Below are 23,874 nucleotides of genomic sequence, written 5' to 3'. Positions count from 1 at the left end.
TCCTATCCATCCCCATCCGCATCAATCACCGGACCTGGGGGGACAGAGCCTTCTCCGTCGCTGCCCCCTCCCTCTGGAACTCACTCCCACCACCCATCAGAGACTGCACTGACCTCACCACCTTCAACACACTCCCCTCTTCAATCTGGCTTTTAATGTGTGATTGTTTTTGTATTATTTGACTTAACTATATATTTATTTGTTGTTCCTTTCTTTTCTTTTCTCATCACTATATCTGTAAAGCGTCTTTGAGCACCTGTAAAAGCGCTAACAAATTCAATCTATTATTATTATTAATATGTCAACAACATGAAACAAGAATATGAACCTGGCTCTATCCAATGTTCACACAAGAGTTCTACATCCTGACACATCCTTCATCGACACTGTCTCAACTGAAAGAGGACCAGAAACACATTAAAAATATAATAAAATGTGGAGACTTTGGGATATTTACATGTGGATATTTACATGTGGATATTTACATGTGGATATTTACATGTGGATATTTATCTCCCATTCTTTTACTTTTCGGGCATTTTACAGACCAAACATGTCGTTGATGTCACTGTCACCAAACTACCACTTTTTCTGAAAAAATAAAATTATGCAATATATGTTAAATACATGGTTTATACATGTAATTACTGGGGTTCCATTTCTTCTGATTACCTCATTTGGGCGTGCACATTTGCCTTTTGCGCAAACATTTTAGACTTGGAAAGGTTGGCATGTATGTATCATATACAAACAGTGATTGATTTATTAGTGTGGTGAGGAATATACTTACGATGTTTGGATGGTGGAGACGCAGCAAGACTCCGATTTCCGTACGGACTATTTTCTTGTCGATCTGCGACAGAAAGAAACAACATGAGACTCAGACAGGAGGTGAACACAGAGTTGGCAGCAGAGCATAACTGTGTGACTTTTGAGAATCTGAAATAAACGTTTAAATATCAAAATAACACAAACTAACTATGTGATCGAGGCAGCAGAAGACCAGAAAGTCCAGTGTTTTGTGGGGTTAAAATGTATGTCATATTTCCTTCTTTATTCCACACCAGACATGTTCTATTTGAGCTTGTATTTAAGGTCCTTTTCTCTTGGCGCTTGTACTTATATAATTGTCCTTTTATGATGTGTTTCTTTTAAAATGTGTCTAAATGCCTTTGATGTTTTATATATGGCACTTTGAATGTGGGTTTTTTGTGAGAAATGTGCTATAAATATATATTTGCCTTGCTTTAGAGAGCATACTGTATAGAATAGAATATAATAGAATCATGTAATGTCATTATACATGTACAATGAAAGAAAGAAAAGCTTCTCCCTTTTTAAAAGGTGCCATCAAAACAAAAACATCACAACATACGACAACAAATACACACAGCATACTTAGGAATGAATAATATGTATGTATTTATAATAATGATATACGTTTATTGCACATGGAGGATGATTAAGGGGTATGAGTTCAGGAGTTTAGTGCAATGAGGGCTCTTGGGAAAATGGATTCAGTTCCTCGTCCAAAGGGCTGCCTGACAGCAAGGTTCAAAATATTCTAAATATAGCGTACACTTAAAGCTCCCATGTCGTGGACATTTCTACTGATCATAATTCCATAGTTGAGGTCTACTAGAATAAATGTATATTGTGCAATTTTCCAAACTCACATTGGTTTCTCATACAGCATCTCTGTATAGTATGTGTATTCACTCTCTGTCCTAAACGGCTTGTTGGAGCTCCTGCCCCCCCCCCCCCCCCCCCCCCCTCCCTGTGAGCCCAGTGGCCGTCTGCGAGACAGCGAGACACCGTGGAACTCAGCCTGGGCACACACACACACCCGCAGCCTGGCTGGGAGTTTGTGTGTGTGCCCAGGCTGAGTTCCGCGGTGTCTCGATATCTCGCCAACCCCACACCAGTGAGCCAGCTCACAGTGTCCCGCTCCTCGCAGCAGCGAGCCTCGCAACGTCCCGCCGAGTGTGTGTGTGTGTGAGGAAGTCCGCGGATTGGTCCAAACTTAACGGCTCCACGGACGTAACGTAACGGCTCCGTCCATTTGGACCAATCTGCGGAGCCGTTACGTTACGTCACTATACCCGAAATACGTCACTATACCCAAGAAGCAAACAATGGATAAAGAGAAATGTCCAACGAGGCGTTCTGGGGCAGCACAGACAGGTCTTCTCTGTGTTAGAGTTTTACTCGCTACAGGGTGTACTTTGAGGGTTTGTGACTCTGCAGACCGTTTACATGCAGAAAAACCTTCATAACACAAGGGGACGGGTGATAACCAGAAAAGCATGACATGGGACCTTTAAGCTGATATTGCATTTTTTGTAGGTGTAATACACTGAATATGGAGAGGTACCCACTTTAAAACATCAAAGCCATCCCTTTCTGAAAGATTGAACACACATTTAGCAGATTGAGAGCCAATAGGACAAAGATTTTAGACCAGGTTTTTGCATCGTGGCGTTCACTGACCGTTTTCTTGAGGACTTTTAGGGCGTAGGGTTTCTGCGTCTGTTTCTCCTCACAGCGATACACGATGGACGTCGCTCCTCTGGAAGAAAACACAAAGCAACAAAACACCAGTGTTAAATCTGACCTGCGTTTATACTGTATGTCCTACTTTCAGACAAGAAAGCAAAAATATAGAGCGGTGAAACACTTTTAAAAGGTCGGTCTGATGTCCTCAGAAAATGGAAATGACTGCTTTATGAAACTGCTTTTTTTCTACCTCTTTCAATAGATGGATAGATAGATAGATGGATAGATAGATAGATAGATAGATAGATAGATAGATAGATAGATAGATAGATAGATAGATAGATAGATAGATAGATAGATAGATAGATAGATAGATAGATAGATAGATAGATAGATAGATAGAGATAGATAGATAGATAGATAGATAGATAGATAGATAGATAGATAGATAGATAGATAGATAGATAGATAGATAGATAGATAGATAGATAGATAGATAGATGGGTAGATGGATGGATGGACCACTTTTGGACAAAATGTACTCTCAATTAAGGGCAGCTCATTCTGGAATAGCCTCCCAACTGAGATACAGGATTGTCCCACTTTGAACAGTTTTAAAGGTCAACTCAAAGAATGGTTGAGAAACCAACAGACGTGCAATCACCGCTAAATGCACTTTAACACAGGGGTATCTCCTCTTGCACTTTAGGTAGCTCTTGTATCTTCTCCTGCACTGTACATGTCGTTGCTGCTACATTGTACTGCCATGTGGTAAATGCTTGTATGCTGCTCATGCTCTTTCTGCATATCATGTATTTATTTTTGCTATGTATATAAATGTCATGTTCTTAAATGTTTTATGTGAGGGGACTGCGGATGGAAATTAGCTCAAAGCTAAAATCCGGCATATTTACACTTGATGCGTTATTTGTATTAAGTGTTCATTAATGTGCATTGTCCCGGTTCAAATAAACGATTAAATGAAATGAAATGAAAAAACTGGATAAAGATAAGAGAATATTTGAATATGTGAGTGGTGGAAATAAGTTCATCTTATGCTCTTCTGTCATTTCTATCTTGAATTGCTCAAACGGCGATGAAACTCTTTGAATTTGCTAAAATAAATGTAATATATTTTGTTGTAATTTCATGTAAATTGTCAGTTTGATGTCTTTGTTCTCATTTTTATGAGTAGCTTTCACACTAGATGTTTCTCTCTGGTATTTTTACCTTGAGTGTTTTTTTACCCAGTGTGAAGTAATTAGTAGCTTCCTAGCAGTGGTGACATGTAGCTGTAATTACACGCTCATTTAAATGCACTGTGTAATTTGCTTCAATTTGAGGTTTTAATGATGATTCGAGATAAAGGTTGAGGTATTTATTATCTTAAATTAAGAGCTTGCTCTCCACCTATACCTCACAATCACAACGGATTACAGGCTTTCTTTATTATTTATATTCTAGTTGTTTTAATTCTGCTCTCGGTTTGCAACAAATAATTAACATATTGATTGCAATATACAAAATTATATTTACGCAAGACAGATTGGGGGTTATATAGGTAATTAAGTCAGATTTTTAGAAAGACAGAAGAGACAGACCGGGCTCCTCCTCGTCTTTCTCTGAGAAAAGTCGTGTTCACACAAATTCATCCTGACTATGAAAGTGCTCTGAAGTGTGTGTGTGTGTGTGTGTGTGTGTGTGTGTGTGTGTGTGTGTGTGTGTGTGTGTGTGTGTGTGTGTGTGTGTGTGTGTGTGTGTCATTCTGCTAGGACAGATGGAGGAAACAGATCTGTCTGTAAAGCAACCAAGAACACACACTCGCACCTACACACAAACACACTCGCACCTACACACACACACCCACACACGCCTACACCCACACACAGTGCTGGTCGGTCTCCATGGCAACAGGGCACCTGGTAACAGAGCTCACACGTTTGTGAATTCACTGCTGACATAATTTGGCTGTTTTCTTTCATGGAGCTGTTAATGTTGTTGTTGTTTACAGGAATAACAACAAACAACATGACTGTGAACACTCGCAGGAACAATAAACAAACAGCCAGCGGTTTGGTCACTTTTACCTGGAAGAAGGGACTAGTGAACTTGCAAAAGAGGCCTATTAGCATGTTAGCTGCTAAAACGAATGCCATAGCTAACTTATTTTGGAATGCTAACGATATTGTTAGCTGTGCAACGCCAGAAATGAGTCAGCATGTTAGCACTTTCTGTTTGGTAATCTCAAAGTGAATGGTTCGGTTTTATGAATAGTTTTGGGGTTATTTGTCTGAAATAACGTATGTGGCTGAAGACTTTTTTTTATTTAAAGAAAGTTTTGTCATAAAATCTGTCAGTAAATACCCCACTGGTGAAAACAGCAGTTGCTAACAAGTGTCTAAATGAGACGACTAAACATCATCACGTTCAACATTAGCCACCTTTAGCTGAGCGGTGGTGACGTGAAGTCATGTGACCGTGCTATAGTTCCTCTATAGCCCAACATTAGCTGCCTTTAGCTTAGCGGTGGTGACGTGAAGTCATGTGACCGTGCTGTAGTTCCTCTATAGCCCAACATTAGCCGCCTTTAGCTGAGCGGTGGTGACGTGAAGTCATGTGACCGTGCTATAGTTCCTCTATAGCCCAACATTAGCCGCCTTTAGCTTAGCGGTGGTGACGTGAAGTCATGTGACCGTGCTATAGTTCCTCTATAGCCCAACATTAGCCGCCTTTAGCTTAGCGGTGGTGACGTGAAGTCATGTGACCGTGCTGTAGTTCCTTTATAGCCCAACATTAGCCACCTTTAGCTTAGCGGTGGTGACGTGAAGTCATGTGACCGAGCTGTAGTTCTTTTATAATTATAGTTAGCTTTTTTCTTCAAAAATCATAAATTGGTGTTAATATGTGAAGATTATGCTGCTGATCAAAACATATAAGTATCGGAATTGTTAGTTTGCCATAGAAATTATGTTCTGCAAAAACCTAAAACCCAATGGAAAAATCGTATTGGTTGTTGGAACAAGTGGCGATGCAAAATTCTGGGTTGTAGAAAATACTTTTTGCTTGTTGTGAAGGTTTTTGAATGTGTGTTGGCGGGCAAACAGTGGTACTTTAACTTCCACATCAACTTGTGACATCACTGGGCCGAAAATACTTTTTCCCATTGATATACTGTCCATTGGGAAGAGACATCTGTTAAACAGTGAAACATTTTTTAACTGTATTCTTAGGCCCTAAAGTCGTAAAATCCGCTAAAAGTCAAATCTAGTGTTATTTTGGCTTTATGCACCTGAACTAAAAGTGAATTTAGCCCCGCCTCCCACGCTGTATCCAGTTCTCTTTATACATCCATGGTGGCCACAGAGTTTATATTAAATCATAAATTTGACCTCCATTTTGATTGAAAGTTGAAACATAGATAGTGTTACGACCCTGGGTCGTTCGGTCATTTGTGTGTACATTTTTCCCTCCTCCTGTGTCTGTGTGTGTGTGAGCAAGCAGGTGGTGCCCGTTAGCTGATTACCTTCTGCATGCTGATTGGTCCACCTGGTTCCTCGGCCACTCTCTCTGACTTGACTTCTCCTACTCCCAACACAAATTTGCGTACGATATCTGTCCTGTTGTGCTAATACTTATTTATACCGGTTCTTCTCTTGTGTCGTGAGACTGTTGTATGAAAAGCTACTGAACATGTCTTTGTAGACACGCTTTACTTTTTTCTTAGGAGTGCAAAACCCTTTTCTTTTGAATATTTGTTTTCTCCTGTTTTTACAGTAGATTAGGTAAGAAGCCTGTATGTTTATTTTCTCTTTCGTTAGGTAAGATTTTTGTGTTTAAAGGTTTGTTTGTTTTATGGTTTTGTTACTCCTGTTTGGTAATAATGTGTTGGTAATTAAATTTACCAAACGGCATTCTCTGACTCAGTGTCCGTGTTCTTGGGAGTGGGAAGAGTGGGAAGAGTGGGAAGAGTGGGAAGAGTGGAAGAGTGGGAAGAGTGGGAAGAGTGGGAAGAGTGGGAAGAGTGGGAAGAGTGGGAAGAGTGGGAGTGGGAAGAGTGGGAAGAGTGGAAGAGTGGGAAGAGTGGGAGAGTGGGAGAGTGGGAGAGTGCACATTTTGTGCTGCGCCTAAATTCCCCTAGACCTGGGCGTAACAATAGTTGCTGGGATTAAAGTCTAAATTTAAGAGAATAACATTTGCATTTATTCTGAGATTCAAGTGGGCCTACATTTCCACTAAAACTCACACATTTACGAAGAAAATAAACTTTGATAACTACATTTAAAGTCTTACATTTATGAAAGAAACACCTGGATCGTGAACGTGATACATTTGTAAAAAAAAACAATATAATTTCACTTTTCAAGATTAGATCAATCTGCAATCAATCTTTTTGAAGTAATTTGGTAACATTATAGTTTTAGAGAATTTCTAATATTTATCTTTTTTTTTTCTTTTATGTATACAATCAATCAAGGGCATCACTTGGACGTAAAATGTGGTGGGGACCTAGGGGAATGTTTTTAAATGGTCTTCAAGGTATACATTTTATACAGACATTTTTGGAGGTAGTTATCAATGCCTTTTGGTCATTTTATAGGGTTTTTTGTTTTGCTCTGGACATTGCACATTCATTTATTCTATATTTATATGTCATGTTTTCCTATTGTGCAAATACATCCTTCTGAAAGCTTTTTCAAAAAAGTAATTGGGACAAAATGTGCCAATTCAAAAAGTGATGGGCCCCCCCAGTGTGTAAATGACACACCTGTCTACAATGGACTGAATATGGTATAAACCAGGATCACTTATGTTGGAAACTCTGGTCCAATGGGGGGCCCATGCAACCTCAACCCCCCCCCCCCCCCCCCCCCAGGCATGGGAAGTTCTAAGGAGGGGCCAACATGGGCCAGTGCCCCTATAACACGGAGCTCCAAAAGATAACTCTATGATAATGCAATTCCTTTTATATACTAAATTACTGTGCTTTTTTCAGGAATGTAATTTAGTGGAAACTAAGGTAACATGGTGCAGGGTCCAATGGGGTCCCATGCTTCCTTAACCCCCCCCCCCCCCAGGTAACATGGTGCAGACCTGCCCAGCTCGGAGCTCAGGGTGTAGAACTCCTCGACCGCCCCGTCCCGCCTCGAGCCGTCCACCCAGAACTCCACCGGCGCAGAACCGGGCCGGGACGTCGGCATGGCTGACAGCAGAACTCCCCCTTCAGAAACACAAACAACCAGGAGCACCGAGTCCAAGATCACACCGGGACCGGGACCAGCACGTGACCCGATCAGATCCAGGAGCAGCAGAGCAATCCAGATCAGATCTCAGATTTAAATCCAGCTCGGTAAAACCCGGATTAGAGAAGCAGAGGGGGGATGATTCATGATCCTGATGGGCTTTAATCCAGACCAGAGGAAGAGGAGGAGGAGGAAGTCTCAATCAGGACCGTTTATCAGACACAAGATCTGCAAAACTAATAAATGTTGTTTTTTTTTATCCTGCAGGGAAACACACGACTCCAGGGTCCAGATTGCAGGAGGATCCGGGTTCGAGACGCACCAGGTCCGGGTGTGTCGCAGCTCACATAGGGCCTAAAAAACGCTCTCAGATGTCGGATCACTTCAGTGCATCACCTCTTAGTCCTGGGTTTCCTTCGTGTTTCCGTGTTTTTACCGGTGGGATCCCTCCGGAGCCCTGCAGCCTGCGGGAGATCCAGCCCGGACAGCAGCCACAACAACCCCGGGTCCAAGGGGGTGTTTTCACAGGGGAAACAGACAGCGACACACCGGGCTCGGTCAATGCGGGATGTCGGTGCTCGGTGCTCGGTGCTCGGGGAGGATGTTTGATTCCCGGGCAGGGCAGCTCCAGATGTCCGAGGGATCTGCAGAGACAGAGATGCTGTAATCTCATAGTCCCGCCCACTCTCTCAAGCTAAAGACCAATCACAGAGCAGCAGGGCAGCAGAGTCGCGCTGCTATTGGACGGAAGGCCTGTCAATTACTGGAGCTCTGTCAGCAACCTAAATACAGAAATAACCTAAATACATAAATGTACATTAGCGTGACATCTGGATACTTTGATCCTGCGGGAATCAAACCAGCACCTCTGATACAGATACATGTGCCTTGCTAAGGAGAATCACACTTTAATATGTCTGCCTTTTATTTACCCTATTATTTATTTTAATTCTTCTGACAGAGGATGTTTTTTTTTAATAGTTTTGTTACTGGGTTTATTCGAAGAGGCTGCGATCTAAAGGTGAACTAAATATCCCAAAAAATCTGTAAAATGTCTTAAAAAATATAAGTTACATGTCAAATCAATATTGGTCAAATTTTGGACACAACAAAAGAATTAAGAAATATCCGGAAAAAATATTTTTTTAATCAAATATCGCAAAAGTATCAGTGAAAATCTAAATGTAAATGTCCGAGAACATACCAGAACAATTTAACACATTTAAATCATTACAAATATAAACCAACATTAAAGAATATTGGACAAGAGTTGATAACATGTTCTAAAAACCTATTAGTAAATCCTCCAAAATGTGTTTTTACAATCTACGAGAGAAAGTAAATAGTATAAAATATCGTCAATAAAATAAAGGTAGTATTTTACAAAATATATTAGAAAATGTTGGCCAAAAATACATAAAATATCTCAAAAAGATTCGTAAACACAGACATGCAGCTGACTGCAGAAGAAAGCCAACAGCGCCCCCCTGAGGTCAACAGTAATACTTTTGTTTGTAACTAAACTAGACCAAAATGTTTAAAATATGCACAAAACTTCTGTTAAATATCCAAATAATATTCTAAAAGATTGGACAAAATGTACATGTATCTCTCTTTAATCAAAGCCAAATCTTTTGCTCAGCAGTATTTACAAAACAGTCATAAATGGACCAGTGGATTCAGTAGTTTAAACAGCAACAGGGTGAGAATGAAAAACAGGACAGCACAGATTCACACAAGGTTAAAACAATTACAAAACCTGCTCTCAGATCGGACCAAAAGCCTCTCAAATATTTGATGAAGTATTGAGTTCAGCCGTGAATCATTCCCTGTGCCATGAGAGCGGACAGGTGAGAGGGTTTCTAACCTCTGATTGATGTTTCCAGATGTGAGCTGCTCGTTAGTGTGAATGGTTCAGGCTGTGAGGCAGGTAGACATCTGCTGCTGAACACAAGCAGGACTAAAGCTCTGAGTTAGATCTGAGGAACCCGAAGAAACGCAACCAGCTCAAAGATCAACCAAGATGTGAATCTCTCCAGATGTTTCAGCCTGAAACCAGCTGTGATCTGACACAGAGGGGAGAAACACAAAGTCACAAGACTACTAACTCAGAATATCCGAGATAAAAGTCATACAGTTTCAAGAAACAAATGGGATATTTTCTGAGACTATAATGGTAAATCTAAAAGAAAGAATGTTCCCTTGGATCATAAAGGCACAAATAACGTTTAAAATGTGTTCTAATTATAACTTTAATCTCAAAGAATATCCCAGTTGTATGTAAAACTTGCCTAATTTGGGTTAGTATTCAATATTGCAGAAAAACAAATAGGCAGTTACTTTTCTATTGTATTTTCAGAGGTGGCAAAAATTATTAAAATACTCTGTTTTAAGTAAAAACAGGCTACTGTATTCAAAATTGTACTCAAGTAGAAGTAAACAAGTGTAAGGATCAACATATACTTATACTTAAAGTCACGCAGAATGGCACATTTAAGCACAATATTTTTTAAATGATTTTATTACAATTATTGATGCAATAATCTCCGCATCACTTTGATGTTGCACTTGGTAAAAGTGGGTTTTATTAAATTACTATTATTACTATAACTAATATTATGTAAAGCGTCTTTGAGCATTAGCAAAAGCGCTATAAAAATCCAATGTAGTATTATTATTATTATTATATTAAAATATGTATTGAACCCCTTTACACAGACTTGCAGGCATCTGAATGCACTGTTCTGATTGGTTGACAGGCACTACCTGAAAGTCAAACTGAGGGAGAATTTCCCCCACTGCGTGTGTGACGTAGACACTAAACAGTAGGTGGATGATGTTAACTTCCTAGTTGTCTCGATAGTACTTTAATAACAGCTAACGCGACGTGTATATCTTCTAAAAAACCCAAATATAAACTCGATTCCGGTTAAAAAAGTGAAACTCCACGGCTCTACTTTTCTCTCTCTGATACAAGCGGAGTGTTTTTTGTCAAAATGACTTTTTACAGACTTCTCTCCGCGGTTCTTTTACCGATATGTTGGGTGTTTGTTGTCGTGGTGGGGAAAGCTGTAAACCCGGTCACAGAGGCTCAGATCCCCGCAGTGACGAACTCCAGCACCGGGGGGAACTCCACACACAGCGGCGGGAAAAAGCACCGCGGAGGAGGGCTGTTTAACGGGCTGGACAGCTCCATGATTCACAGGGCCCTGTACGTGCTGATCGGGATCACCATCATCGGGGTTATTTACTTCGTCATCCGGGCTGTGAGGTGAGGACAACCGTGATTAGGACCACACACCAAACTCCATTCATAAAAACAACGATTTACACTAACACTGGGGACAGATTAACCAACGTAGGCTACAATGTGAAACTTGTTTTCTTCTACTATAGTAATTGGCACAAGCTTACAAATTATACGTACACATTATATATCTTATCACAAATCTACATTGCGCATTTTACCTTTACGTGGAGCCCTTTATATGGATAGATGCAACACCAAACCCCATTCATAAAAACAGTGATTTAGTAAACACTGGGGACAGATTAACCAAAGTACAATGTACAACTTTTTTTCTTCTTCTACAATAACATGGACAAGCCTATAAATTATACGTACACATTATATATCATAATACAGATCTATATTGTGTCTCTTACCTGAATGTGGAGCCCTTTACAACCCTTTATATTGATTAATGCAACGCCAAACTCCATTCATAAAGCAGTGATTTAGTAAAAAATTGTGACAGATTAATAGAATACAATGTGTTATTTTTTCTTAGCCAGAGGTGGTAGAAGTACTCAGATCTTGTAGTAAAAGTAGAAGTACTCAGATCTTGTAGTAAAAGTAGAAGTACTCAGATCTTGTAGTAAAAGTAGAAGTATTCAGATATTGTAGTAAAAGTAGAAGTATTCAGATATTGTAGTAAAAGTAGAAGTACTCAGATCTTGTAGTAAAAGTAGAAGTACTCAGATCTTGTAGTAAAAGTAGAAGTATTCAGATATTGTAGTAAAAGTAGAAGTATTCAGATATTGTAGTAAAAGTAGAAGTACTCAGATCTTGTAGTAAAAGTAGAAGTATTCAGATATTGTAGTAAAAGTAGAAGTACTCAGATCTTGTAGTAAAAGTAGAAGTACTCAGATCTTGTAGTAAAAGTAGAAGTATTCAGATATTGTAGTAAAAGTAGAAGTATTCAGATATTGTAGTAAAAGTAGAAGTACTCAGATCTTGTAGTAAAAGTAGAAGTACTCAGATCTGGTAGTAAAAGTAGAAGTACTAGAAGTACTCCAATCTTGTAGTAAAAGTAGAAGTACTCCAATCTTGTAGTAAAAGTAGAAGTATTCAGATATTGTAGTAAAAGTAGAAGTACTCAGATCTTGTAGTAAAAGTAGAAGTACTCAGATCTTGTAGTAAAAGTAGAAGTACTAGAAGTACTCCAATCTTGTAGTAAAAGTAGAAGTATTCAGATATTGTAGTAAAAGTAGAAGTACTCAGATCTTGTAGTAAAAGTAGAAGTACTCAGATCTTGTAGTAAAAGTAGAAGTACTCAGATCTTGTAGTAAAAGTAGAAGTATTCAGATATTGTAGTAAAAGTAGAAGTATTCAGATATTGTAGTAAAAGTAGAAGTACTCAGATCTTGTAGTAAAAGTAGAAGTACTCAGATCTGGTAGTAAAAGTAGAAGTACTAGAAGTACTCCAATCTTGTAGTAAAAGTAGAAGTACTCCAATCTTGTAGTAAAAGTAGAAGTACTCCGATCTTGTAGTAAAAGTAGAAGTATTCAGATATTGTAGTAAAAGTAGAAGTACTCAGATCTTGTAGTAAAAGTAGAAGTACTCAGATCTTGTAGTAAAAGTAGAAGTACTAGAAGTACTCCAATCTTGTAGTAAAAGTAGAAGTATTCAGATATTGTAGTAAAAGTAGAAGTACTCAGATCTTGTAGTAAAAGTAGAAGTACTCAGATCTTGTAGTAAAAGTAGAAGTACTCAGATCTTGTAGTAAAAGTAGAAGTACTCAGATCTTGTAGTAAAAGTAGAAGTACTCAGATCGTGTAGTAAAAGTAGAAGTACTCAGATCTTGTAGTAAAAGTAGAAGTACTAGAAGTACTCCAATCTTGTAGTAAAAGTAGAAGTATTCAGATATTGTAGTAAAAGTAGAAGTACTCAGATCTTGTAGTAAAAGTAGAAGTACTCAGATCTTGTAGTAAAAGTAGAAGTACTCAGATCTTGTAGTAAAAGTAGAAGTACTCAGATCTTGTAGTAAAAGTAGAAGTATTCAGATATTGTAGTAAAAGTAGAAGTATTCAGATATTGTAGTAAAAGTAGAAGTACTCAGATCTTGTAGTAAAAGTAGAAGTACTCAGATCTGGTAGTAAAAGTAGAAGTACTAGAAGTACTCCAATCTTGTAGTAAAAGTAGAAGTACTCCAATCTTGTAGTAAAAGTAGAAGTACTCCGATCTTGTAGTAAAAGTAGAAGTATTCAGATATTGTAGTAAAAGTAGAAGTACTCAGATCTTGTAGTAAAAGTAGAAGTACTCAGATCTTGTAGTAAAAGTAGAAGTACTAGAAGTACTCCAATCTTGTAGTAAAAGTAGAAGTATTCAGATATTGTAGTAAAAGTAGAAGTACTCAGATCTTGTAGTAAAAGTAGAAGTACTCAGATCTTGTAGTAAAAGTAGAAGTACTCAGATCTTGTAGTAAAAGTAGAAGTACTCAGATCTTGTAGTAAAAGTAGAAGTACTCAGATCGTGTAGTAAAAGTAGAAGTACTCAGATCTTGTAGTAAAAGTAGAAGTACTTTTTAATGGCACATTTTATTCGCGCCTTTCAACACTCTAAAGGTCGCTGTACAAGATACACAAAACATAACACCAGCAGAACAACAAGACAATATAATCAATAACAACAGAGGGTGTGTCATGTGATCAGGGTGGATCTGCCAGTTTGATGAGATATGTTTTGAGACGTGATTTAATAATGGAAAGAGTCAATAGTTCGGATGTGCGGTTGGAGGGAGTTAACTTTTTTTAAATTTTATTAACAATACAGTCCTAACAGCCATACTTCCTGTCATACTGTGTGTTTTCCCAGCAGCTGATTCGTGTGGTTTGAGTAGGGAGTTACAGCCAGTCATGAGTTCAGCGTTCATCTGATCCCACAAACAGACAAGTGTTGTTATTGATTTTAAAACAATCACTGCTGGTAATAATGACACTTCTTCTTCTACGTCGTCGACAGGCTGAAGAGGCCCGCCCACAAGAAGAAGTACGGCCTGCTGTCGAACTACGAGGACTCCGTGGAGATGGAGGCGGTGGAGAGCGACGAGGACGACACGCTGTATGAAGCACGCAGCCTCCGCAGGTCAGAGGTCAACAACAACAACACAGAATACTGCCCTTTACGGTGATGCTGTACAACCGGCTCGCCTTGAATCATAGCAGTGATATGTGAACACATATCATTCAGTGGGACGTTAAATCCAGAATAATCGTCCACAAATCCACTAAGAAATCGTGGAAAGATATGCTGCAAAAATCCTATGGAGAAATTGCATTGCTTTTTTGTCGAAGGAACCGGAAGGAGTTTGCTTCCGGGTTTTAGGACGTGGCACTCTATACCCACTAATAGAGACCATACTTCCTGTACACATGGGGGCAACTGTTGGTCCAAAACAGGTTATTCCCCCCAAATAATGGTAAGACAAAGTATATTAGGGGGAGCGGCAAAATTCGTTAATAGTTACTTCAAAATATTTGTACAATAACCAACGATCAGCAGGTATGGGAGGTTTTGAATTAAACTCTCAGGGCCTACATATATAAGAAATAATCTATATATCGATTCAAATCTCCAATAATAAATAAAAATAACAACAATAATAATTGAATCAATACAATTTTAAAAAGTCAAATAACGAGAAGAATTTATAATTTAAAAATAGAAAAACACATACTGTAGCAATAATACAATTAAAATAGGAAAATACAAATTAGAGTAAAATAAAAAAAAATAAAAACATGACATTTAACGTGAAATAAAAGAGACAGCATTTGTGAAAATAAAATGTAAAGGTCACCTATTATGCAAAATCCTCTTCTTCATGTCTCTTCTACATCAACATGTGTCCCCTCTTCTTCATGTCTCTTCTACATCAACATGTGTCCCCTCTTCTTCATGTCTCTTCTACATCAACATGTGTCCCCTCTTCTTCATGTCTCTTCTACATCAACATGTGTCCCCTCTTCTTCATGTCTCTTCTACATCAACATGTGTCCCCTCTTCTTCATGTCTCTTCTACATCAACATGTGTCCCCTCTTCTCCATGTCTCTTCTACATCAACATGTGTCCCCTCTTCTTCATGTCTCTTCTACATCAACATGTGTCCCCTCTTCTTCATGTCTCTTCTACATCAACATGTGTCCCCTCTTCTTCATGTCTCTTCTACATCAACATGTGTCCCCTCTTCTTCATGTCTCTTCTACATCAACATGTGTCCCCTCTTCTTCATGTCTCTTCTACATCAACATGTGTCCCCTCTTCTCCATGTCTCTTCTACATCAACATGTGTCCCCTCTTCTTCATGTCTCTTCTACATCAACATGTGTCCCCTCTTCTTCATGTCTCTTCTACATCAACATGTGTCCCCTCTTCTTCATGTCTCTTCCACATTGTTACGTTCCCTACTGGGCTAGGGGAACCAAAGGGAAGCAACACAGACCAGAGTGGAATTGGTAATAATTATAAGTGGCTTTATTATAACCCAGTGTAAAACAAATGTCAGACAAACAGCTTGAAACAAACAAAAGGGCCAACGGCGCCGACTTAACTATGGACCAAACAAAGGAGGACTCCAAAAGGGAGTTTGGCAGATCATACAGAGTAATAATCAAATAAAAGGGGAAACAAAAACCTCACGTTAACGTGGTACATGTAAATGAAAAGGCTGCACAAAAACACAGCTGCTGTGGGTCAACAGGCGCTACGCTAACCTGAGTCTAAGCTAACATACTTCACTAAACACACAATACTAAACACACACTGCTAAGCAGTATACTAATCACACAACACTAAGTACACACTGCTAAGCAGTATACTAAACACAGGTGATTCACAGTGTTAACGAGCACAACGAGTAAGTACAGCAAGAGACTAGAGGCGTCTGTCTCACAACACAGAGCCTCCAGAATGATCTCCGTCCCGGCCTTTGTACTCCTCCCCCGGAAGATGTGCTGGAAGCAGGCAGGGATTGGATGACGTCAGTCCAATCACCTCTTCGGACGGTACGAGGGCGGGGCATCGAGTAAACCTTACAGCTCATTTGCATACACACACACGCACAACAGAATTAATAGCACCAGGAAAACAGCAGCCGTAACACTCCCCCCCCTTAAGACACAAACCCACAGGTTTTGTGGACCGAAGCACTCTAACCAAAGCTACCTAATATCACACACACTACCATCACAAACTCAACCTGGACAAGCATCGGCCAACACATTCTCTGAACCCTTTAATGACGGGTGTCTACTGTGGTAGTCCCGCACAATCAGAGCCCATAGCAGGAGACGCTGATTGTGCTTGGACACGCTGGGGCAGAATATGAAGGGGTCATAACAGGTAAACACCACAATTGGCCAAAGACCGGGTCCAACATAAACCTTAACATGTTGTAGAGCTAACACCAACACTAGGATCCGATAAACGAGCTGACGCTCTCGGGTTACCGGGAGAGTCGGAAAGTCGAGAGGCTCGTCTCAGCCGGCGGGTTGCGCTGGTCTCAAGACATCCTCACGAGGGGGAGACACAGTTTCTGGCTTCTCCTCAGACACAGCTTTATCTGGAAGCACCGGCACATTCACAGGATCAGACAATGAGACATCAGGAACACTTTTACTCGCCTGTGCACGGGTATGGGTGATCAGGCCAATACCGTTTGGCGGGGACATATTCTGTCGCTGTTCTTTACGCTTCAGCGCTGCACAGTTGGCGATGACATGTCCAGGTTGGTGACAGTAAAAGCACTCTCTCTCCTCTCTGGTTACATTAGACACATTCAACGGCTCAGTAGGTGGTGCGGCTGATACACGGCGCGATCTCTCAGTAGAGACCGGGGAAAACAGATTTATGCGTCAGCACATACTCATCGGCTAACACAGCAGCAGCAGAGAGGGAATTAACTTTTTGCTCATTCACGTACATAACAATGCGATCAGGCAAACATTTCTTGAACTCCTCCAACATGATCAATTCCCTTAGAGCAGAATAATCCTCCGCTTCATGACGTAACCCATTTAGAAAAAAACATTCCCTTTTCCCTGGCGAACTCGGCGTGAGTTTGATTAGGACCCTTCCTATGGTGTCTAAACTTTTGCCGGTAAGCTTCAGGGGCTAACTCATACACTAAGTATGGCCCCCTTCACCAAGTCGTAATCCAGACTGTCCTCCAGCGAAAGAGCAGCAACCTCCTCCTGAGCTCTCCCGTGAAGTTTACACTGCACTAACAGAGCCCAGGCCTCAGCCGGCCTCCGTAGTGCCGCTGCAATGCGTTCAAACGCACCAAAATACGCATCCACTTCAGTCTCACGGAAAGTTGGGACTAACGCAATATTTTTCCCTACATTGAAAGCCTGTGGATGAGAAGGAAGTGAGAGGCTTTCTCCAGGATTGCCAACAACACCGGATGCACGCAGTTGGGAGTCTAGCTCCAGCTGACGTATCCGGATCCGGACTTCCTTATCTGCCTCGATTTTCTTTACCTCCAACTGAAACTGATACTGCTTGTCTTGCTCCCTGTCTTTTGCCTCCAACTGAAGTCGTGCGAGACGGACTTTGAGCTTACTCCCTTCCCGGGAATCTGCACTGCCAGGAAGCGGTGGATCGTAACGAGGCGGCGTGAACCGTGCTTTAAACTGCCCACCGCCCTCACTGTCACCACCTTCTCCCTTGTCAAATGTAAACTCTGCCTCATGCCTCTGACTTAACGTATCTTCAGTTAGGACCTTAGACACAGTGAGCTCAGCAGGTGCAGCCAGTATTAGTAACCCTTTCCTCACCAACTCATCCACTACTAAGGCCTTCAATTCTTTTTGTAATAATTGTTTTCTTACTGCGAGACTGAAATGTTGCGCTATCTCACTCAAATCGTCTTTGCGACACCGGTCTAGTTGCTCGTAAGACGGACAGACTAAAAAAGACTCCAAGTCGAAAAGTGCCATACTATTTTTAGCTATAAAAACCCCAGGAATTAACTTAATATCCCGGACGAGTCCCCATGTGTTACGTTCCCTACTGGGCTAGGGGAACCAAAGGGAAGCAACACAGACCAGAGTGGAATTGGTAATAATTATAAGTGGCTTTATTATAACCCAGTGTAAAACAAATGTCAGACAAACAGCTTGAAACAAACAAAAGGGCCAACGGCGCCGACTTAACTATGGACCAAACAAAGGAGGACTCCAAAAGGGAGTTTGGCAGATCATACAGAGTAATAATAAAATAAAAGGGGAAACAAAAACCTCACGTTAACGTGGTACATGTAAATGAAAAGGCTGCACAAAAACACAGCTGCTGCGGGTCAACAGGTGCTACGCTAACCTGAGTCTAAGCTAACATACTTCACTAAACACACAATACTAAACACACACTGCTAAGCAGTATACTAAACACAGGTCCTCTTCTTCATGTCTCTTCTACATCAACATGTGTCCTCTCTTCTTCATGTCTCTTCTACATTAACATGTGTCCCCTCTTCTTCATGTCTCTTCTACATCAACATGTGTCCTCTCTTCTTCATGTCTCTTCTACATCAACATGTGTCCCCTCTTCTTCATGTCTCTTCTACATCAACATGTGTCCCCTCTTCTCCATGTCTCTTCTACATCAACATGTGTCCCCTCTTCTTCATGTCTCTTCTACATCAACATGTGTCCCCTCTTCTTCACGTCTCTTCTACATCAACATGTGTCCCCTCTTCTTCATGTCTCTTCTACATCAACATGTGTCCTCTCTTCTTCATGTCTCTTCTACATCAACATGTGTCCCCTCTTCTTCATGTCTCTTCTACATCAACATGTGTCCCCTCTTCTTCATGTCTCTTCTACATCAACATGTGTCCTCTCTTCTTCATGTCTCCTCTACATCAACATGTGTCCCCTCTTCTTCATGTCTCTTCTACATCAACATGTGTCCCCTCTTCTTCATGTCTCTTCTACATCAACATGTGTCCCCTCTTCTTCATGTCTCTTCTACATCAACATGTGTCCCCTCTTCTCCATGTCTCTTCTACATCAACATGTGTCCCTCTTCTTCCTGTCTCTTCTACATCAACATGTGTCCCCTCTTCTTCATGTCTCTTCTTCATCAACATGTGTCCCCTCTTCTTCATGTCTCTTCTACATCAACATGTGTCCCCTCTTCTCCATGTCTCTTCTACATCAACATGTGTCCCCTCTTCTTCATGTCTCTTCTACATCAACATGGTCCCCCTCTTCTCCATGTCTCTTCTACATCAACATGTGTCCCCTCTTCTTCATGTCTCTTCTACATCAACATGTGTCCCCTCTTCTTCATGTCTCTTCTTCATCAACATGTGTCCCCTCTTCTTCATGTCTCTTCTACATCAACATGTGTCCCCTCTTCTCCATGTCTCTTCTACATCAACATGTGTCCCCTCTTCTTCATGTCTCTTCTACATCAAGATGTGTCCCCTCTTCTTCATGTCTCTTCTACATCAAACATGTGTCCCCTCTTCTCCATGTCTCTTCTACATCAACATGTGTCCCTCTTCTTCATGTCTCTTCTACATCAACATGTGTCCCCTCTTCTTCATGTCTCTTCTACATCAACATGTGTCCCCTCTTCTTCATGTCTCTTCTTCATCAACATGTGTCCCCTCTTCTTCATGTCTCTTCTACATCAACATGTGTCCCCTCTTCTCCATGTCTCTTCTACATCAACATGTGTCCCCTCTTCTTCATGTCTCTTCTACATCAACATGGGTCCCCTCTTCTTCATGTCTCTTCTACATCAACATGTGTCCCCTCTTCTTCATGTCTCTTCTACATCAACATGTGTCCCCTCTTCTTCATGTCTCTTCTACATCAACATGTGTCCCCTCTTCTTCATGTCTCTTCTACATCAACACGTGTCCCCTCTGTGGAAAGAGACTCTGAAAGTTTCAGGAACAAAGATTCTCTCTCTTTTTGATCCATTTCTATAAAAACCTGTCTGAAAATGAGCTGATCAGATTTTGGCCACTTTATGATGTCATAACGATTTTTTGGCTTGAGTAACCATTAGTAACCAAGGTAACCCCCCCCCCCCCCTATCACCTGAATCTCCTCCTAGAGCACCATTGTGTTCTTTGTAACCAAATGTCTCTCAGAGGGGCGTGGGGAGGGGCTCCTTATTTTCATCTAAAGTAACAGACAGAGAATCAGCACTTTGGAAACAGGGCTGAAACAGAGGGGATTATGGGTAATGCTGCAATGATCTGTTTCAGCCAATCAGAGACAGGCTCTGGATATATCTGAGACCTGTGATACATTGATGAAGAACAGTGGGACTTTTTAAGTAAAAAATAAAATGTTCCAAAAAAGATTTAAATGCGTCGGTGAGATCAGTTTAGGAAAAAGAGAAGATTGACACAACTATACTTTATTTTGAATTTTGATTGTTATGTAGAGTAAATGTTTTCACCACAACAACAAACACAGGATATAGAAACGTTTCCTGGACTTTAACACGCTGTGACATGTCGATCTGATTTCTGTTATCTGTTCAGATGAGCGTCGTCCGCTGAAGGATCAGAGGAGTGATTACGGTCAGCTGATTATGAATCACAAAGAGAGAGAGAGAGGATTGACCAAAGACTGCTGGAGGAGGAGGACGAAGAAGAGGAGGACGAAGACCAAACTGTAATAGAAGATTTAAGCCAAAGCTGCTCGATGAACCCAAGCAGGATAATCATTAATTGTTTTAATGGTGGATGAGTTTGTGGGAGAAGCAGACCTTTCTGTGGATGATTATGAAAAATCACTTTTTTTGTTATTATTATTATTATTATTATTATTTCAAAGAGTCTTTTTCCGCTCTTCCTGTGTGCTTGAACTACTGCAAACTGATTCCAGACCAGCTGATAAACATGCAGTGTGACTCGGTTTGGATGTTTTTTTTATATCCACATTCCTTTCATTCCCGCCATCTTATAAAGGTGGCATGCTCAAACTAAAACATTGTGTTAAAGGATGATTCTGGTTTGTTTCCCTTTTTTAAAAAGGAACAAAGAAGTCTCGAATAAACCTGAATCGTCTCGGTAACAATGCTCCACCAATCTCCATTCATAAATCCAGCAATTTGATGCTTACACTCTCGGAGGTTCATATGCTATACAATGTTATTTATGTTTTCTATAATTTAAGCGCTCTCGTGTCAATTCAGGATGCTTCGTATCCTCCACATTTTTGTTTTAGCTTCTCAATTAACTGTCAATTTGGAGATTTGTTCAGCAGTGCCATAAGAAGAACAGTAATGTGCCTTATATCTCCTGTATGTGGAGCAAAAATATCACACCAAATTCCATTTAAAAACCAACTGATTTAACGCTTTCTCTTCCCAAGTGTGAGAAATGGGATCTGTGTGTTATCTCAAACACACAGAGCAAATACAGAAAGTTGTCGATCTGCAGAAATCCAGGTCAGCTTGCACAACACTTAGTTCACGCGTAAGAATAAACCAAAAAGACACACTCGGCAGATTTAATTCGGTTCGTCAGCAGACGCTCGGTGGAAAGACAAGTTATCTCTCTTTACATTTTGATATATCCAAAAAAAAATCGTTAATTTTCCTTTTTAAAGCCTTATTTTTGTAATTACGCAACACCACTTCATCTCAGATATAATGTTGGATCATAGTGTGAAAAGGAATATATATATGGATAAGATAATTGACCAAAGTTGTCATTGTTATAATCCACCATTGCTTTTAGGGTTTTTTAAGAAGCTATATCTTCAGAAAAGTGTTAAAACGAATAGACTCTGGAGGTGATCGATATTATATACAAGTATTATCTGGCCCCGAAAAGGGGGTTTGCTTATTCTTCCTTATAGCTTCAGTTCATATTACAGTTTTGCAGAAATAGCTTTCGTTACCAATCATAGGAAACACTGCTGAATTTAAAGCCGAATAAATATCAATTTATTATTTGCTTTTTCCACATGTTGTATTCTTGCCTGTAAACAATATTCATATTGTTGTGTTCAGCTCTTCACCCACTATAACGCTCTCAGGTTTCGTGTTCAAATAATCCCGAGACTTTAAAAAGATGTACAGATTTGTAAAAAGTACATGTAGGAATCTCTACGATGTCTTTCATTTGTTTAAATGGAAATAAGAAGAGACACTTTTCCTCTGCTGGGATGCCAAAGTTTCATTTCTACAACATTGAACATTTTTGAGACAATTTCTAAAATAAAAATATTTTCTGAAGTTCTCTCTGTGTGTGTGAGTTTGTGAAAAATAAAAAGAATAAAACCATTTTAGATTGCAATTTATAATAACAGGGTACAGACCCGGCGCCAGAACAAATCTAAAGGGAGGGCATATGATTTTCATGGGAGGGCACACAAAACCGTCACGTGCTGCGGGCCTGCGGCACAATATATATCAAACAGCAAGGCCAACAGCATTGCGCAAAGACGCACACTTATCGCAAACATACACAAATAAAGGGCAACTAGCAACCACTTTGAAACATTGTTTGCGTGGCAGCACATACACTGGTAAATCACGAGCAAGGCACACTGGTTACGGATGGCAGCTTCCTCATCGCTGCACTCGGAGAGAAATAGTAGAGACGGAGACGTTGAACTGTTTAGCCCGCCTTGGGCATGGTTTATGTTCCGATGCACTGCACTCGGACATGCATCGTGGTCACCTCTGAGAGGGAGTTGGTTGACTGCTAAAAAACTATAATATCAACGACAGCTGACACGTAATAACGGCTCCGTGCCAGCTGATCTGCACCAAAGTACTAATTTCCTTATTTGATTCCTCGCGTATCTGTCTCTCTCTCCACACACTCTCACATGAAATGTGTTCTTTTGATGCGGCATGCCTTAGCAGTCCTTTATCAGTCTGTAATGCGTGTTTCCAGTCGCAAAAACCTTTGACAGTAAAAGCCGCATCAGATGAAGACGTGTTTACTTTAAACTGTCTACAGGGGAAGCAAAAGGCTGCGTCTGCTTTTAACAAATCTTCAAGCCACGGTCTGTTGTTGTATCATGCAGCGGCAAGAGTGCGCTTCTTTCCTGAAAACAATCTCCCTGGATAACGATCCAGCTTCACCTGGTTGGGTTTATTAACCCCAAGATCATCGCTAACTCAGCCCCGGGGTTTGCCGAGGTCAAGCTTGTGACATTAAGGCGTGCTCGCCAGCAGCACCATCGGCTGCAGTTCTTTCATCGCTATTTCGTTTTAATAAATCATTAGAGCTTTTAAGCCAATTTTTGATGTCCATTTTGTAATTCAAACAGAAATGGGAGTCTACAGAATGCACAATAAACAAATCCAGAATAGGCGGCAGAGTGTGACGCTGTGATTGGTCTATATGGGGACGAATCACAAATCACAACAGACACATGCATTTATTTGACGTAGCATGGCGCCTGCGATTTTTTAAATTATAGTTCTGACATCACATACATCGTAGCATAAAAGTTCACAGTTTATAATTTTAAAAAAATAATATTTTTCTTAATTGTTATAAATAATTTAAAAAACGTGTTTGGGGGAGGGCAGGAATGTCAAATGGGAGGGCCTGGCCCTCCCACGGCGCCGGGCATGACAGGGTATAAGCAGGAATCCTGAAGTCGAATGTAATACCTTTTCTAGACCCTTTCCATACATTTTTAGACCTCATCTCCACTTGGAGTTTTAACCGGTTACCTTGGCGACACACTTTACCTCACATTGACTATATACAGTATTGATTGTCCTTCCTCCTTATCTTCCAACCATTTGGACGCAGACTTGCATTTCCCCATAACGATGTTGTTTAACAACCGGCGTAAACGGACCTTCGCGCTATCAAGCAGTGAGCGTGCGATGTCCTGTTCAGATGACGTCAAACCCA

At 40.4% G+C, this 23,874-nt stretch overlaps 2 protein-coding genes across 2 annotated transcripts in view; one reads left to right on the top strand and one right to left on the bottom strand.

Moving 5' to 3' along the window:
- Positions 1–8,412, bottom strand: part of si:ch73-60h1.1 (calcium/calmodulin-dependent protein kinase type IV) — a 35,501-nt gene extending 27,089 nt beyond the window's left edge. The window contains exons 1-3 of the mRNA XM_034207055.1: positions 7,588–8,412; positions 2,491–2,569; positions 791–853 (exon numbers count right to left, since the gene is read on the bottom strand). Of these exons, the coding sequence (XP_034062946.1) occupies positions 791–853; positions 2,491–2,569; positions 7,588–7,694 (249 nt within the window). The 5' untranslated portion in view covers positions 7,695–8,412. The remainder of the gene's footprint in view (positions 1–790; positions 854–2,490; positions 2,570–7,587) is intronic.
- Positions 8,413–10,507: 2,095 nt separating this feature from the next.
- On the top strand, positions 10,508–22,230 carry fam174c (family with sequence similarity 174 member C). The gene is made up of 3 exons (XM_034207114.1): positions 10,508–11,007; positions 13,982–14,104; positions 20,527–22,230. Exons 1-3 carry the CDS (start codon positions 10,733–10,735, stop codon positions 20,528–20,530), a joined length of 402 nt encoding a protein of 133 aa, XP_034063005.1. The 5' UTR covers positions 10,508–10,732; the 3' UTR covers positions 20,531–22,230.
- The last annotated feature ends 1,644 nt before the right edge of the window (positions 22,231–23,874 follow it).

This window comes from Gymnodraco acuticeps, unplaced genomic scaffold (assembly GCF_902827175.1).
Source record: "Gymnodraco acuticeps unplaced genomic scaffold, fGymAcu1.1, whole genome shotgun sequence".
NCBI classification, from domain to species: Eukaryota; Metazoa; Chordata; class Actinopteri; order Perciformes; family Bathydraconidae; genus Gymnodraco; species Gymnodraco acuticeps.
This window is presented reverse-complemented; position numbering and strand designations above follow the sequence as displayed.

Coding starts and splice junctions, on each gene's coding strand:
- fam174c (XM_034207114.1), top strand. CDS start 10,733: ATGACTTTTTACAGACTTCTCTCCGCGGTTCTTTTACCGATATGTTGG. Junction 11,008..13,981: donor TTCGTCATCCGGGCTGTGAG/GTGAGGACAACC, acceptor CGTCGTCGACAG/GCTGAAGAGGCCCGCCCACA.